Source organism: Mytilus galloprovincialis, chromosome 8, assembly GCF_965363235.1.
Source record: "Mytilus galloprovincialis chromosome 8, xbMytGall1.hap1.1, whole genome shotgun sequence".
NCBI classification, from domain to species: domain Eukaryota; kingdom Metazoa; phylum Mollusca; class Bivalvia; order Mytilida; family Mytilidae; genus Mytilus; species Mytilus galloprovincialis.
The window spans coordinates 17,399,496-17,417,135 of record NC_134845.1 but is presented as its reverse complement, the minus strand read 5'-3'; the positions used below and the strand labels follow the sequence as shown (position 1 = coordinate 17,417,135).

Genomic DNA, 17,640 nt, shown 5'->3' with positions numbered 1-17,640 from the left:
TTCATAAAAAATTCTTACATTTTTGAACAGCTATTGTGACTTTAATGGAAACAGATGAGGAAACAGAAGATGAAGTAATAAGAACCAAAGCTGTGCTGAAGAAAGGAAACAGTTTTGGGGTAAATACTACAATACAGTGTATTACATTCAGTGTTGTACACCATCCTAATGACAAGTCGTTCGTTTGTAATTATGGAAACAAACTAAACTGTCCTCCATGAAAAGGAAAGTATTTGTTTAGATTCTTAAATGCTATTTGATCCGTTTCGTAATCGTTTAACTATAGGACAACCGTATATCTCAATTAGTGTATCCTATTGTATGGTAATTAGTGAACGGTATTATAGCATTGTAAATGAGTTTCTTCCTGTAATAAAACCTAAATTAGAACTATTTCTATAGAATGAGAAGGTTATTCTCCCCTTTAATTAGATCACTAACAGTTGAGGAAATGATTAGACAATTACGTATTCCTTTACAGATTAAATCAGACCAATGCATGACCTTTACAAACTAACGTTCATGTCTATAAAATCTGAAAAAAAGTGGCATTGCTCTTAAACAAATTGAAACAAATAACCGATATGTTTCTTCTCGGATAGTGTTTTTTTTTGTCACGTGAGAGCGTACAGTAATTAAAGTATTCCAACTGCGAATGGGACAGCTATATACTTTTGATTCACTTTTCCTGTGCCATTTATATACCTTAAGAGTTAGATAAATCTTTCTGAAAGACAGGTTGATTTGTCAGACAAACTGTTATATGTATTTTGCCAGCCATTGATTTAAAATCTTTAACTTTTAAAAAGTTTAAACATTTTACGAAATTAAAAATCAATTTTCCAGCGTTTCACTTCAATAAAATACCGATAAATTAGTTACATTTAAAATTGATATGCATGCATAAACGTTTTCATTATTTTATCAAAAAGGAATTGGCATTAATGCATGGTTCAAGAAGAACTGCGACTGTGACGTGTAAGAGTGAAGTGGAACTTTTGGCAGTATGGCGGGAAGATTTCGTTGATATATTTATGCCCCATACATATGAAAAGGAACCAGAGCATATCAAGTTTTTGAGGACTGTGACCTCACTGAGTGGTTGGCCTATTCACAAGTTACCATACCACGATCCGAAAATCTGCTGCTTTACCTACTTTAGGTTAGATTATATCAAATGTTCTTCTGCGTCTTTTCTTTCTTTTTCCATTGTATTTTGTAATGCCCTAGGGCTACAAAAGGAAAAAAAACACGTCACACAAAACTTGTATATTTACGTTAATACAATATATTAAAATCATTTATCGTAATCATGCAGTATGCAACAAATACCCCGTTGAAAAGAGTTTGCTCAAAAGACATGTAAAATTGCATTTAAAGAGTAAATATGACCTTTGTGAAATATTGGAGTGACAGAACACAACATATGCATGCTCATGAGTCAATCAATTTCCAACTAATTTTAACAATTTTTCTAATGTTGTGCTGTTAAACCACATGCGTAGGGTGTCGTTGACTGATCACATGTGTCTCGATCCCAATCAAGGAGTATGTAATTGAGTAGTTGTTGTTAGGTTTTGTCTTGTATATTTGTTTTCGTTTGATGTTTTGTAATAAGTCCATTGGTTTTCATATTCGAACTGTTCAATTATTTGTCATATCGGGGACTAGGCCTATGTTGTATTTCTGTAAACATAGACAAGGCAATTTCCTAAAGGAACTCCTTTTACAGCTAAAACTGTACCCCTTTTACTATGAAGTTCGAATCAAATATATATCCTGGAATGAAAAGCTCATATACTCCACTATTTTTTTCAAAGGACAAACTAAAGGTCTGTTCCGCATATTTTTAACATTTATATGTTCCTAAATGAAATGCTATGAGTTTAAACTTGTTCTTAAATTCTGCACTACACCTACCTGCACTATTGGTCTCCCTCAAAATTCAAGGCTCCAGCTATATTTGGTCATTTATGCTGATAATATTTCCAAGTGATGTTTTTATGAGATGAAACATAGAGATATATGGGAACCAGTACATAAGCAAAACAATTTATCTATGAATATTATACATTTCCAAAATGTTGTTTGTGAAATAGCTGTATTTACAAAGTGCATCCTTTAATAGCCGACTATATGGAATGCATTTGTGCATTGTTGTAGGCCGAGTTCTGACCTATTGGCCCTTAAATCCGTGTCATTTTGACTGATAGTTGTCTTATTGTCAACCATGAATCTACTATATCCTTTTGAACATGTAATACTTTTTATTTGAAAAATGCACTATTAAAAAGTAAAATCACAAAAATACTGAACTTAGAGGAAGTTTCAAAACGGAATGTCCCTTATCAAATGGCAAAATCAAAAGCTCAAACACATCAAACCTATGAATGAATGAATTTTATTTCTCATAAACTACAAATTACATAGTTACAGAGAATATATAAACAATTACATTAAATATTGAAGCACATGTGAACAATACAAACATAAACATTAAATTACAAACTAACCAGGAGGAGTGATCCTCACATTTATAATTTTTATAAATCTATAAAGTTTTTCAAGAACAATATAATTATTAGAGCTCATCAATTGTTGATATTTATAAATATTTGGACGAAGAGTACAATAGGATGGTAACAACCTCTTTCTTTCTTGATTTAGAGCATTACATGACATTACATAATGATATTCATCACCTACGTCTCTTGATTCGCAAAGATGGCACAACCTATCATTTCTTGATATATTATTCCACCTTCCCGGCTCGATAGGTAATCGGTGACTTCAACATCTAAATTTACACAATATAAATTGAATATATATTGACAATTTGGAAAAAAATAGCTTTCTAATTTAATATCAGTTTTAAAAATTCTATAACATAAGCATTTAGGAGTAGTGCTAATTTCGCTTGGGCAATTATGCAAAAACTGGTCTTTAAGTTTCAACTCGATACTTTTAATTACCCATTTATCTAAGATTTGGTTCAACCAGATATTTGACATTCCACAGGTATCAAAAACATTTTTTTACAAATGATATCCATTTACAGTTAAGACCATAGTTATGAAAATTAAAATTAAAATTTTGTAAGCTTGTTCTACATTTAAAACAAAGTACACCTAGCTGTATTGTTCATGCGGAATTGGGTAGATATCCTGTAATTGTTAATGCCAAAGTTCGTATGGTTAGTTTCTTATGTAGTTTATATAAAAGACATGAAATTTTACTTTCTTTACCACATAGCAATCTACATAAGAAACTAACCATACGAACTTTGGCATTAACAATTACAGGATATCTACCCAATTCCGCATGAACAATACAGCTAGGTGTACTTTGTTTTAAATGTAGAACAAGCTTACAAAATTTTAAATGTACACGTTCTATCAAATCAAAATTTTCGAATCCCCAAATTTCCGAACCATGAAGAAGAATAGGTAAAACTATCTTATGAAACATGTCTTACTGACATTCTATGGGCAAACTGTTTTGTCTACACTTTTTTAAAATACCATACATTGCTTTTGCAGCTTGTTCACAAATATGTTTTCGGGTCTTTAAAAAAGAACCACTTATAGCAAAAAATATACCGAGGTATTTATACTCAGTTACAATTTTTAGTTCTCTATTCTGTTTAACATATCTAATATTTTTGGGTTGTCTCCCTTTGGAGAATATAAGAACTTTTGTCTTGTTAACATTTATTTTAAGTTGCCATTTTCACAATAATCATCAAATTCATTTAACATGTTTTGTAAATCTTCACTACTCTCGGAAAACATCACCGCATATAATAACATAAACATTTTTAAAAATACTGTTAACTCGTGTTTGAGGTCATCACTAATAGAAATTTACACCAAGTACATCTTTGCCTTAAAAAAAATGCTGTAAATCATTTAAAAAATAAAAGGCCTTTTCAAAGTCGACAAAGGCACAGTAAAGTTTCTTCTTTCTTAATCTTAGTAACTCGAATAGTGCATATACTGAAAATAAATGATCAGTAGTTGAATATCCATGTCTGAAACCGGCTTGATTTTCTAGTAAAATAGAGTACTCATCAAGATAATCACATAATCTAGTGTTTAAAATAGAAGTAAAAATCTTACCAAAACATGACAAAAGAGTGATAGGACGGTAATTCTGTGGTTCGGCAGAGCTACCCTTGTTCTTAAAGACTGGTATGACATAACCTATAATCCATGCCTCGGGTAAAATACCCGAATCAAAAATAATATTAAATATATACACATATATATCAATCATACAATCAATAGACGAGGAAATGTATTCATTTACAATCATATCGTCACCCGACGATTTGTTATTTTTTATATGTTTTATAGCTTTTAATATTTTTTCAGCTGTAATACTTTCATTTAACATAGAATTTGAAGATTCTTGGCTAACATCATTGTTAATATCATAAGTATCTCCTTCATACTTATTTTTGTTTATATCTTTAAAAAAATTAAACAATGACTCAGTGGTGATATTACAATTATTTTTATGTTTAACTTTATTCCAAATTTTCCAAAATTCCCTGGGGTTTTTGAATCGCATATTTATCATCTCAGTGCGAAAGTTTTCGATAGTTTAATATTGTCGTCCATGACTTTTTTGTAATGTTTTTCTGACTGTCGAAGTCTTTCTTTAAATAAATTAGAGCCATAGTGTTTATAAAGTCTTCTGCTTTTTCGAAATTCTTGTCCAACTTTTTTACAGTCTTTATTAAACCAATCTTTGTTTGAAAAATTCCCTTCCCGACCAATGTTTTTTGAATTTTTAGTAAATACCCCAAAAGTATCTTTTGCAGCACTCAATAATACAGTCGTAATATCACTTACAATACTTTCTACAGTACCTTGATCAACCAAACTTATATCATCATATTTAGACATTACATCTAACAATAATTCGTTCAGTTTTTGTATTCAATTGTCTTTTCATGTTTCCATTTACCAATGTGTACATTTTGGTCATTATTTACTTCGCTTTCACCTTGTGTATCATTACAACCATTTACAGTTAGAGACAAGCACAAAGGAGCGTGTATACCTGAGAATAAATTACAAAAATTAGAAACTTCAAAATCATCTACTTTACATAAAATATTAGCAGTACAGAAAATATAATCTACTACCCTAATACTTCGACTGGTTGGTTTACCAAGTACTCGGTCTTTACCGACTCTTCCGTTTAAAATATACATGTTATCATATTTACATAATTGAATTAATTTTCTTCCATATGTATTGACAACAGTATCAGAACTATTACGTATTCTTGGTATCTTAAGATCGTCTAAGACATGAATGCCATTAAACTCATTTACATCTATAAAATCGGTTAAATTTTCTTCGAATCAGATATATTAAAAAAATCTTGTTCATTTGCAGTGCGACTATTGAAACACCAAGAAGAAAAATACAGTTACTATTCTTTTGTAATTCAAGAAATTCTATTTCAATTTCTGACATCGCATTTTCAGACGTATAACGAGTATTTTCAGGTGGGATATACACTATACCCATTATTATATCATCTTCAGTTCTAATCTACCCTAAACCATAAAACAAAAGGACAATCTGTTTCTTTACAATGAATAAATTTTGCATACTGTGATCTATAGCCCAAAGCTATCCCACCTGATCTAAAGCTAGTATTTGTTTTCCTGTTTTTATAATGAAATGTAAAATCTTCAAAACTAATTTCATCTAAATCGTCCAATTTCGTTTCAGTAAGACATAATAAATCATTACATTTTAATAAATCTCTAAATTCTTGATACAGTAGTTTCCGTTTTAATCCACAAACATTTAATGACAATAGATGAACAATATCTTTTTTTTTAAATGATTATAGTTAATACTAGTGTTAATGTGAGAGTTAGTTCCATCTGAATAATTTAAAACTGTCATTTAAAGTGTCCGTTAAACCTCCACGGTTTACCTAGCTATGTTTTCCACGTCTACGAGGGGCTCCACGGGGACGGTCGTTGTTCTGTTGAGGACCTCTGCGGGATGGTTTTTTTCTGTCGTGCGCCTTCTGTTTCTTGTTGTTGTCTTTTGTCTGTTTCCATGTGACGATCGGTAGGTGGTCCAATTGCATTGCCGTTAATAAACAGTTTGTCTCGTTTGAAGTGCGTCTTCTGTCCTTGTTTTTTGGCCTCCTTATAATATGGCCAGAGAAGTTTGCGGCGGTCATTAACCTCTTTCGGGGACTGTTCATTCACCCCAAATTTGGTATCTTTGAGGTTTCGCGCAAAAGATCTGACCAATTCGCGATCTTTGCAGTTTTTAAATCTGCACACTATTGGTCTGGTCATATAAGTGTCTCTGTCGTCGATTTTAATTTGTGTTTTTTTTCTCCAAAACTATGTGTGCGCTGAAAGTCCATTACAATATCCATTTTCATATTTACTTTCATAAAGTCCTTTATAATTTCTTCAGTTTGCTCTGATGATTCATTTTCGGAAAGTTCTGGTATACCCGAGAACACAAGGTTTTCCTTCATAGACCTTATTTGTAAGTCTACATGTCGCTCATGTAGTTCGTCCATATCAGCCCTCAGACAATCGAACCCGTTAACCATTTCATTGTTTTCACTTCTAATTTCTGTGATTGTTGTTTAAACATATTCACTCTCAGATTTACTACTTTCAAAATTTTGGTTCATAAACTCCATACTTTTTTCAACTTCATCAATTCGTTTTGAACCTTTTTCAACAGTTTTTGTCAAACTTTTAACACTGATTTCAAAATTTCCAATCTTTCTGGTTAATTCATCAATACTTGACAGTTTTTTTAGATATTTCTTCATGTTTCTGAACCAAAAAATCTATTCTATCACCGGATTCGCTGCCTTGATTTAAAGGGGGCATCGGGTGACTCGGGCTCTGAGAAGGTACGGGATAATATCCTGACATAGGAGACATCGGTTGAAAAACCGGAGATGCGAAATTTTGTTAAGGCTGAATAAAGTACTGCATGTTTTGTTTTCCCTGTATCATTTGACAAGAGTCATAAGAGGTCATAGTAGAAGTAGAAGGTAACATAGGATCAATTTTGTTTTGTACTGCTGCCGATTGTTTATTTACATTTTTAACGTTGTGAGTACTACTCTTTTGTTTTTGTTTTTGTTTTTGAGGTTTCTCACCGCTGATATTTTGATCCTTCGAATTATTCCTTTTTCGAGTCCCATTTCCATCCTTTTTTGGATTCATATAGTATCACAAGTCAGTTCATTCGTATATTCACTAGCATAAATTCTCACAATATAATTTTAAAGTTCATTTCTTTAAATGTCGTTAATTTTTTAACGAGCCAAAACATAACGTCCATACTGTTCACACATGCGCATAAATTTATCAAGCGAATGGATAACAACTGTCATATTCCTTCTTTAAAGGAGAAAACTAAGACACAGTCACTTCAACGTCGGGGATTCCTATAACAGTCAGTGCTAGTTGCATTTCAGTACGAAACTTAACAATACAAGACTTAAAATATCTTACCCCCTAGAAAGTAACACTAGATGAAAACACTGCTACTTACTTGATTTGTGAGTTGCGACTAAATATTTAGGTCGTTTTGAAGTAGAATATTGAAAGCAAAGCAGTTCGGCCAATTCAAAAATTAGTTTTTACATAACATATTTTGGCATGTTCACATTGGTACGATAAGGTTGGTGATCATATTCGCAATGTTGTCATATACATGTATCACAAATATATGTTATTGTGGATTAATCTTCAAGATGAAGATTGTTTCGTTATATTCTCTATTGGTAAGCTTAACTGTGTTATTGTCTACTCATGTTTTCTTTGTTAGGTATTTTTATTTCATATCAATCAAAAGCAAGAGCGGGGGTAAAGATAAGCGATCAATTTCATTTTTATATTTGTGCAAAAGTCAAACTTGAGACGTTCGATGGATGTAGTTTTATTTCGTTTTTCATTTTTGAATCAGACATTTGTTTTTATAAATTGGTGGTTAACATTATGAAACAATTTTGACTGCTGTATCCCCATTTTTGACAATTTTTATAGACTATGTCTTTTTGTTTTACTAAACATTGTTGTCAATAATGGTATTACATGCGACTGCCATCCACAATGTTCTACACACTATATGTACTGAAATGCCTGTTCCAAATCAGGAATTTGACGTTTGGTCTCCATTCGTTTAATTTTTTTTTAGCTTTTTATTTTGAAATTTGATTGTGGACTTTTTGTTTTGAATTTTCCTCAGTCGAAGTTCGGTATTTCTTTTATTTTACTTTTTACAAAAAAAAAAGTTTTACTTGTATAGTTCCTCAGTAGTATTAAGATACTGAAAGGCATGGGCTGCAAATGCTGTGAACCGTAAAGAATATTAGTATTATTGTTGTTTGTTTTTGTTTTTAAAAACAAGTTTTACATGGTTTTAAAATTCTCATTTAAAATTATGTTTGCTTTTAGTCATCATGTGTATTTAATTCCAGACGAGGCGTATTACTTTGTCGGAACAGTAACACATCAGAATGGATTTACATTATCAAGTCAGGGAGTTGTCGAGTCCTTACAGAGCTACATGATACAAAGCCATTACCTAAGCTAAACTTGGAAAAGATCAAAGGTAACTGTTATATAATTCCCTTGTCTAGATTTTCCGACTGGTTATCCCGCGAAGCAATATTGCTGCCTTAGCATTAGTGGAAAAGATCAAAGGTAACTGTTATATAATTCCCTTGTCTAGATTTTCCGACTGGTTATCCCACGAAGCAATATTGCTGCCTTAGCATTAGTACGTAACTGTTTCTAGATGAAATGTACGAATTTTCTACGTAGTACGTTCAACAACAGGCACACATTGAATTCTAGCACACAAGTGTCCGTTCTTAACTGATATACATAATATATGTCAAACTAGTGTATCATTCTTAAATTTCTATTTTATATCCTATCCAAATGTTTTCATCATATTGTATGAATTGGACACAGCAGGTCAGCGATATCCGAATCTTAATAAATATATGTAAAATATACAAAGGAAGTAAAAGTAAAACCTTTCTCATAACATATGAAACAAGTCTTAAATAATGACTCTAAATAAACGCAAGGTGCGTACGTTTTGTAAATTTCGGATCTAAAAAAATAGTTTAAACTCGCCTGTCCAAATTGTGGTTTTATCTATTACGTGTGCACAATCCACTCATTTTATGAGAATAAAGTTATGTGTTATACTACCACAGGATGAGTACCATTACGCATAAAAATACAACATCCCAAGACTATGGACAAGTCATGTTTAGAGTTATGGCGGAAAAAAAAACCTTTACAATTGATGCTCGATTTCATCTTGTATCATGGTTTGATTTTAATGTTACTTCATGTATACCAATTCATCAAACTTAACATTCACATATGTAATTATATGATTGGAACCAAAAATTCTAAAAAAAAAACTAAAATAATCACCTCCGGAGCATCTGAGACCAACCTCAGTTTTTGATAAACTGTGTTGCTCAGTCTTCAACTTTTAATTTTATATTTTGTGTACTGTTTTTTTTTTCTTGTGATTGTGATTATTTTTTTTATATATATGTTTGTCCCTGTTTTTTACTTTTTGTCGAATTTGAATATACCTTCGGCATCTTTCGCCTCTTTGTCTCTTATATTGTTTGGTTGCATGCAACCAGTTTTGTCCCTTCAAAAGCTGTATTCTAAAAAGAGAAATTTCGTTACGATAACGCACTTTAGATTAATATAACTAAAACGTCTATCAAACCATTCCATAATCCATTAGTGTAAAGATATCAAAAGTAATGACTATGTAACTAAATCCTAATTGAAAGACATTTAAAGATCATAATGCGTCTATGTATTACTCAAAATCGTATAAATTAGGTATATTTGTCTTTAATGCTTTGCCATTATTTGTTTCTAATGAACAGTCTTTGAATAGCAGTCTCTATATGCGTTTAATATTTTGAAACGTCATTTAGTGACCAATATATCGATCCGTAAACCCTTTAACTAATTCATTTAACATCTTTTAAATAGAAAACATTTGGTGAAAAATGTGCCTGTCCCAAGTCAGGAAACTGGTTTGTTGATGTGTTAGATATTTATTTTTCGTTCATGTTTTGTATATAGATTAAGCTGTTAGCTTTCTCGTTTGAATTGTTTTACACTTGTTATTTTGAGGCCTTTTATAGCGCTGACTATGCAGTATTGGTTTTGCTCATTGTCGAAAGCTGTACGGTAACCTATAGTTGTTAATTTCTGTGTCAATTTGTCTCTTTGTGGAGAGTTGTCTCATTAGCAATCATTCCACCTCCTCTTTTTTATATTGGCACCTCAAAAGTGATATTCTTACAATCATAATTTACATTTGTGAATACAATTAACCTCAATTTAGAAATAAATTACTTTTTTCTTTTAATATTCTGGTGCAAAATAATGATTTTTTTCATATTTTTTTTTACATTTTAGTTCCACGTTTAGATAGTGTGAAAACTCTTTCAAAACAAGTCAAACCAATATATTACAAAAAGAAGTCAAACAGATGCTCATCGGAGAATATTGTCAAGATATTACGAGGGCCTTTCTGCGTGGGTATGTACTTTCTATGAAATTAAATTATAGGCTTATTTATTATCGAACTTACCATGCGCACAGTGTTTAGTCAACACTTTGCATGTTAAAAATGTCTTTCCTCTATCAAATTAACTTACTTCCTTGTTTCTGTTGTAAAATAAATATTCATTTGTAACATGTATTGCACAACAAACTGATATTTATCAAGCGAATTAGTCTCTTTAGGGTGTCATACAAACTACAAAATTAGACAGAAACGGTGTATTTTACGTCTGTTAAAAAGAAGAGTAACTATTAATAAAATGCAATTTGTAATTGGAATCTTCGTTATCTATAATTGTTTTAGGCATTTATGTTCACGTATCAGAAAATATGACGTATATTGCCAAACAGACAATAACAAATGTCATCTGACATATAACCGCATAATAAAAATAAACATTGCAGTCGTAAAGACTATTATTTTTTTTTTTACAGTTGTATGATATTTCAATTAAATCAAACATGAACAGTTCCAAATCCGACATACCTCTCTGCTTTTACCATCTGAACATGACATTGAGATGTCATTTTGTCGCTAATTAAATAAGACAGTTAAGGGTATAGTAATGGAATTGATCACCCTTTAGTATACAAAATTTCCTTTCAAATCATTTACGCTTCACGTAAAACATCTTCTTTTTCAAATATTTGATTTTGAGCGTTTCTGATGTAGGTAAATCCAGAAAAGTGTAATTTTAATTTTTCACATATACAATAATAAGTTTACAATTCTTCTGAAGCTTGAATAGTTTTAACCTAGTCATTTGTGGGGCCCTTTATAGCTTGCTGTTTGATGTGAGCCAAGGCTCCGTGTTGCAGACCGTACTCTGACCTATAATGGTTTACTTATAAAAATTATGACTAGCATGGAGAGTTGTCTCATTAACACTCCTTTCATATCTTCCTATATCTATAGACTGTTTTGTATTGAATATGTATTTCACATTAGACTAAGATAGTATTCAAAAACATGCAAATAAAGAGATCCCTACATAACAAATTGTGTTTGGTATTTGTATTATGTAATTGTTTTATCATGATAATAGAAAGAAAAATTACAAATCTCTTTGCAATTTTTTTTTCGGTGATGTTGTCATAAGTTTAAGTGATGTTTTAACACATTCATAGCAATTTGAGAACATTTCATTCTTGGTTAAATATAACATATATATTGTTTATGAATTGAAGATAAGGCAAATATAGATGAACACAAAAGATATCTTGATGCGATTTATGAACTGCATAAACATAAGCTTAATAATGGAAGTAGACATAGAAAGGTGAGTGGAACTTCATAATTTACAAATGTTTGCATGTATTGTTTTTGTATTGATCTTTTTGGTGTTCAAACTACAGAGCATATATACATTTTTACAAGACATAAGTGAATGACATGACATGTATGGCATTGTTATACTATTGATATCATGCAAATAAGACATAGTAAAAATTTACAAGTTAGTGATGTGAATACTCAGTATATGATACGTCTTAAAAGAATACTTTGGAATACATTATAGTATAATCATATTAAAAATAAAACTAATTAAATAGCTTTCATAAATCCCCCCATCTGTGACAAATGACTCGTGTTTTTCTTTAGAAACTTAGATGTAAATATTCTAATATCTCCATACGTCTTTTAAAAAAATAAAGAAAAGCTTGCACATATATTAACAGTCTGTCTAATTGTGTGTTCTTTACATAATTAATGTAATACGTTGCCTGTAGAATACAATAATTTAAAACTAAGTTATCAGAATTCAATACACCAAAAATTACACTGTCTTTATTCAAAAATATTTTTACTCCATAAACTAAATACAACAAATTAGAAAATTCTCACCAAATTATTTTTTTCTGTACATTCAAAAAAATTATGCTCTATAGTTCCTATTTCGTTACAACTGGCACATTCATTAGTTAAGGAAAGTTTATTTTTTTGAAGGAAATCGATAATAATGTGAGACTTTTCTGTGTAACATTTTATATTGGAAAGCTTTTAGTTTGCTTTCTATAGTACAAGCTAGGGAATAAATATTTTTCCATTTTTCGTCACTAATTTCTATATTAAAACTTTCCTTCCACTTTTGTTGTGAAATAGGAGAAACACTTCCTCGATCGATAAAAAGTGAATATACATCTTTAGCAAAGAATTTACTGATAGGCATTTTTTAAATTCTCATGCTGAAAACGAATCCAAATGAGTTGCTGTAAGGTGATATGTGTTGTAATAACAAATATTTCCAGTCACGTGGTATAGCAAGCTTACTAGATAGAATGTCTACAAAAGTAACATTCAGGTTATATGTTTTGTTAATTGCGTCATGAGACAAACATTGGCATTAATTTTATCATCTACAATATATAAACCTTCTAAACAGAGGCGATTTTAAATTTAAAAACTTAAATTCAAATCTGCTCATAAATAAATCCTCTAAATCAAAAAGGGAGAAAAATGCTTTGGAAACATGTACTTTTTACAATACTTAAAGGAAATATATTTCTTAAACAACGCTACAAAATGTATGCGATCATGATCATAAAACATGTATTGCTGTATTGATATCAATTGAAGTTTGAGTAGATAAGAAACCGTGATTTGTACATATATCAGCTATTTAAAATGAAACAAAAAAATGCTACAATTACGCCTTTCTCGAAAGATTTCCTTGGACTGATTTCTGGATATTTTTTTTGTTATTTTTCTTGTTTTTCCTTAAAATGTATGACGAGGAACTTGTATATTAATCACTTTTACAAATAAAACATATCAGTTGAAAGCCTTCTTTAAAGTAAAGAAAACGCTTTTGGCATTTAAAAAATAATCAGACTTTTCAGACAAGTAAAACTGGAAACTCATTAATGATGCTTCTTTGTCTGCATGCTTGAAAGAGACTGATTAGTGAAGAAACTGTATGTCTTCAAGGCACTAAACCGGTTAAACTTTTATAATACAATACTTTATTTTTATATTTTAGTTTTAATTTTTCAGTAATGGAATCTGTTATTTATTTTTAGGATAAAATCGCATTCAAAGAATAAAGAATATATAGGAAAACATTTAACTAGTCGAGACCATCCCACGTGAAAAGAACCTAAATGTATCACGCTTATAATGGTGTAAACGTTATTTTTTTTCGAAAGTTTTAAAGTTCAATTCAGCAAACTTTTTTTTATTTTCAGTTTTTAAGAAACTAAACTTTGGAGTACATATTTCTGTATTTTGTCTTTTATATTTATAGTTAGTTGTAGCAAAGGATAGTTTATTCCTTATTGGTCTGATCAGCTCAGCAACTTTTTTTTTATGTTAATGATTTTATTTTGGCCTCGAGCATCACTGAAGGGAAATTATACATGTGGAATTGATTATATATATAGTAGTCACATTGGTACTGTTTATAAAATTCTTAATATAAGCAATAACGATTTTGTAAAAATATCAAAAATACTTCCGTCACTGATTCTCGTTCTCTTTTGTATAGACTAGTTGCAATTATCATGGACATTGCTAACCCATAGACTATTGAAACCCGTATTAACTACATCCAAAAATGAAGAAAAACGTACTTTTTAAGGTAGAATTCGCCAATAAAGGTTTAGATGCTGTAAATATTAGCAATTTTTTCCATCAAGTAATCTGTACAAAAAACTATACCTGATTACAAATGTACTTCAAAAATAAAGCTACACCTGTTATTTCTTATACGTACAACAAGTCTATTGCATCCAAGATTTTCAACCACAAGAGAGGTTTAGATGCCTTAAACATCAAAGATGTGATATATAAGCCTCCGGATTGCTCATGTGCATCGTCACAATACAATTATAGTCTAGCTGGTGAACTTGGCATCGTTACCAATGAACAACTAAGAGAGTTGTTAGCCAGGGGACCAAAATATAGAATTCCCCATCCCATCAACTGGAAAAAGAACTTCAAGTTAATGATGGATGCAGTTGAGAACTATGCGAGAAATGTAAAGCGCGAACCAGACGAACCAGAACTGGACACTCTGTCTAAATGGATCAATAAAATTGAGAATGGAAATTGGGAATGTGTCAAAGAGACAACAACCCGACCATAGAACAGACAACTACAGAAGGTCACCAAAAGGTCTTCAATGTAGCGAGAAATTCCCGCACCCGGAGGCGTCCTTCAGCTGACCCCGAAAAATATATATACTAGTATTTCAGTGATAATGAACACCATACTTAACTCCAAATTGTACACAAGAAACTAAAATGAAAAATAATACAAGACAAACAAAGGCAAGAGGCGCCTGACTTGGGACAGGCGCAAAAATGCGGCGGGGTTAAACATTTTTATGAGATCTCAACCCTCCCCTATACCTCTAGTCAATGTAGAAAAGTAAAAGCTATTCAAGCATGCATTCATAAGCGCATTCAAAAACTACGTTCTATATGAGCACAAGAGTTACTAATCCTTTTAAAAATCCGGATTTTGTGGATGCTTAATCCTCTTTGCATGACAAATATGTCGTTGTTCCAGCAAATAAAATACTCAAAAGTTTGTTTTCATATGTAAAAACCATTATTTGCAATGTCTCACAACAGAGCTTGGAATGAATAGACCTACTGGTAACCCTACATATTCTTTAACATTATTCACCAAGGAAGAAATTTTACAAAATCACAAATCTGTCCTTCTTTCTTTTGGTATCAACATCAAAGAAAACGAAGAAAGTTTACCATCATTCTACTGGATACCAAAACTACACAAAACTCCATATAAAGAACGATACACCATCTCATTTAACAGAGCTTTTTCTATAAAAATTGGAATCGTAGATACAAATTTCTTGTTTTTGGTTACAATGATTCATATTTTGTGAAGAACCACATTGAATCTACCAGAAAATATACTGAAGATAATGTTATCTAAATGCTGGACTTTTTGATCTACAATATATTTGCTGAGTTTGGAGGATTTATATTTCAACAGACAGTTTGTATTCCAATGGTTACTTATTGTGCACCCCTACTGGCCGATTTGTTTTTGTACTTGTACTAGTATGAAGCAGAACAAAAAGAAGAAGTACCTTGCGAAATTCTTTAATTTTACTTTCCGATATATTGATGATGTTCTATTATTGAATAACCCACATTTCAGCCAATACTTACATCTCATATATCCAAGTGAACTTGAGGCTACTACTGATACTAGAAGGACTGCTCCATACCTTGATCTGTTCCTCAATATTGACACAGATGGACGACTTCACACGAAAATCTATGATAAACGGGACGATTTCAACTTCCCAATTATCAATTTCCCACTTCTCAGCAGTAACATACTCTCTGCCCCTTCGTATGGTGTTTAAATATCTCAATTGATACGTTATTCTCGTGCTTGTTCAAAGTATATGGACTTCATATACAGGAGTGTTCTCCTTACGCAGAAACTGCTCCAACTAAGTTATGAGGAGGACGGATTAAAAATGACACTCTGTAAATTTTAAGTTCACCATCACGAATTGGTTGATCCATACGATGTGTCGTTGTCCAAACTAACTAAGGACATTTGTACTACGTGTTAGATTGGGGTTTGTCATTACGTCGTCTGATCTTTTAATTACCAAACGTGACTTATTCCCGATTGTGACTGTTTTGCTGAATGTGAATTTGCATTGCTATAAGACGTGTCACAGTATTTTTGTATCCCAAATTCATGTATTTAGTTTTGATTTTATATTTGTTATTTTCATCGGATTTTGTCAAATATCTTAACGTGTTTTCTGTTATATCCGTGTGTTATGGTAAAGATAATTAATCACCCCCTTCATTTATCAGATTTTAGTTTGGTTTATTGAAAATGATACGATATATTTGGTTTACAGTTTGATTCAGAAGAAACGCCGACATAGATAGATAATACAATTAATTATCTAATTACTACCACAATTCGATATCAATTAGTATTGTAATTTTCATTGATATTTATAAATGTAATATCAGTATTACAAATATAATCTTAAATCAATCCTAATTCTATCTTATTTTTGGGAAATATTTTTAGAAATTCAAATGTAACATCACCTCGTGTGTTTTTTTAGAATTTCAAAAGTCACTTTGTGCGTTAAGGCTTTTACTAACTCGGCTGTGTATTTTTATGTTCTGGATTAAGTTGTATATGTAGTTAGTCGCCACTTCGGTTTTATCATGTATATATATTATATAGTCATCTTATAAAATTTACTATTTTAAAAAGTATAAATTATTCCATATAATAAGGATGTTCTTAACCCAGGCAGAAAATCGAGCCGTATTGGGCACAACTTTTTGGATCTTTTGGTCCTCAGTGCTCTTCAACTTTATACTTGTTTTGGCTTTCAAACTTTTTTCATCTCAGCGTAACTAGTAAGTCTTGTGTGGACGAAACGCACGTCTGGCGTATTAAATTTTAAACCTGGTACGTTTTGTTAGCTATTATTCGTGTGTTTCTCTGTCCTATATTGTAGTCCTGTCATGCAATGTTGTCATAACATTGCCATAAAAACGGGAGGTTTGGCATGCCACAAAACCAGGTTCTACCCACCATTTTTTTCTTAAAATGTCAATGTACCAAGTCAAGAAAATGGCCATTGTTATATTATAGTTCGTTTCTGTGTGTGTTACATTTTATTGTTGTGTTTCTGTTTGATGCGTTTCCCTCAGTTTTAGTTTGTAACCCGGATTTGCTTTTACTCGAACAGCGATATACTACTGTTGCCCCTATTTGTAAGCATACCTATGATATAAACAACTATCATCGAAAATTCTAACTTGAACATTCTGTAAACCAACTTAATTGTTCTTCTCATATATGTTATGATGGTATGATACTAAACCCCTAACGGGAAGGATTGTGCCTGATGTTCATATGATGAAATCATAATCTTTCAGTCAGTTTAATTGAAGTCTGGAGCTGGCATGTCAGTTAACTGCTAGTAGTCTGTTGTTATTTATGTATTTTTGTCATTTTGTTTATTTTCTTTGGTTACATCTTC

At 31.3% G+C, this 17,640-nt stretch overlaps 1 protein-coding gene across 1 annotated transcript in view; it reads left to right on the top strand.

Annotated features, from left to right (window-relative positions):
- LOC143085216 (uncharacterized) overlaps positions 1 to 17,640 on the top strand; it is a 35,774-nt gene that overhangs the window by 14,507 nt on the left and 3,627 nt on the right. The window contains exons 5-9 of the mRNA XM_076261440.1: positions 31 to 119; positions 933 to 1,162; positions 8,494 to 8,627; positions 10,487 to 10,609; positions 11,822 to 11,913. Coding sequence (XP_076117555.1) covers positions 31 to 119; positions 933 to 1,162; positions 8,494 to 8,627; positions 10,487 to 10,609; positions 11,822 to 11,913 — 668 coding nt within the window. The remainder of the gene's footprint in view (positions 1 to 30; positions 120 to 932; positions 1,163 to 8,493; positions 8,628 to 10,486; positions 10,610 to 11,821; positions 11,914 to 17,640) is intronic.